Source organism: Primulina huaijiensis, unplaced genomic scaffold (genome assembly GCF_012295235.1).
Source record: "Primulina huaijiensis isolate GDHJ02 unplaced genomic scaffold, ASM1229523v2 C13239029, whole genome shotgun sequence".
Lineage (NCBI taxonomy): Eukaryota > Viridiplantae > Streptophyta > Magnoliopsida > Lamiales > Gesneriaceae > Primulina > Primulina huaijiensis.
Genome location: NW_027342032.1, coordinates 1 through 1343, shown reverse-complemented (window position 1 = coordinate 1343; position 1343 = coordinate 1). Strand labels below are relative to the sequence as shown.

Below are 1343 nucleotides of genomic sequence, written 5' to 3'. Positions count from 1 at the left end.
AATGCTTGCTGGGAGCTCTACTGCCTTGAACATGGCATTAAGGTTCGTTATGTTCCACAGTTTCTGTTTAATTTGTTAGATCGAATGAGAAATGTGCTAGATCTTAAATTTTTTCCCTCAGATCTCGGAACTCTCTGCGTTTTTTTATATAAATTCCTCTTGATTTGTGTTTAAGTTCGATCTAGGTTTTTTTGGGATAATTAATTGTCTACGTGAAGATGATACGAGAACTCACGTAGATCTTAGGAAAATACGTGAGATTTTGGATTGTAGCAAATTTTTTCACCGACTTGCATTCTCGTTGTGTGAATACTAGATCCGATCTAATCAATATTTATCGATAGATGTTCTGAGATTGATTTGTTAGTATGTTTCAACTGAAAATCTTCGCAGCCTGATGGACAAATGCCTGGTGATAAAACTGTTGGGGGCGGGGATGATGCCTTCAACACGTTCTTCAGCGAAACAGGTGCAGGAAAGCATGTACCTCGTGCGGTGTTTCTAGATCTCGAGCCAACTGTTATTGATGAGGTGCGCACTGGTGCATATCGCCAGCTATTCCACCCTGAACAGCTGATTAGCGGAAAGGAAGATGCAGCCAACAACTTTGCAAGAGGACATTACACCATTGGCAAAGAAATCGTTGATCTATGCCTGGATAGGATCCGCAAGCTTGCAGATAACTGCACTGGTTTGCAAGGATTCCTTGTTTTCCATGCTGTGGGTGGTGGTACGGGATCTGGGCTTGGATCTCTGTTGCTCGAGAGGTTGTCTGTTGACTATGGCAAGAAGTCAAAATTGGGTTTTACGATTTACCCATCTCCCCAGGTTTCGACAGCTGTTGTAGAGCCGTACAACTCTGTTCTTTCTACACATTCACTTCTGGAACACACTGATGTTGCTGTGCTGCTTGATAACGAGGCTATATATGATATTTGCCGGAAATCGCTCGACATTGAGAGGCCTACTTATACAAATCTGAACAGGCTAATTTCTCAGGTAAACATATGAGATCCATTATTTAATTTCATGACATTTTATTTGTAAAAAAATGATATGGTCCTAAAACCATGTGTTCGTATCTCCAGGTAATCTCTTCTTTGACGGCGTCGTTGCGTTTTGATGGGGCACTGAACGTGGACGTGAATGAGTTCCAAACCAACTTGGTCCCATACCCAAGAATTCACTTCATGCTTTCATCCTACGCCCCTGTGATCTCGGCTGAGAAAGCATACCATGAGCAACTCTCTGTTGCCGAAATTACAAACACAGCATTTGAACCATCGTCCATGATGGTCAAGTGTGATCCACGCCATGGGAAGTATATGGCCTGCTGCCTGATG

General features: G+C 42.6%; 1 protein-coding gene across 1 annotated transcript; it reads left to right on the top strand.

Annotated features, from left to right (window-relative positions):
* Positions 1-6: 6 nt before the first annotated feature.
* LOC140965478 (tubulin alpha-3 chain-like) lies at positions 7-1337 on the top strand (the record flags this gene model as incomplete). The annotated part of the gene is made up of 3 exons (XM_073425542.1): positions 7-42; positions 394-999; positions 1089-1337. Coding segments are annotated over exons 2-3 (843 nt in total), but the record flags the coding sequence as incomplete, so codon positions are not given.
* Positions 1338-1343: the final 6 nt, after the last annotated feature.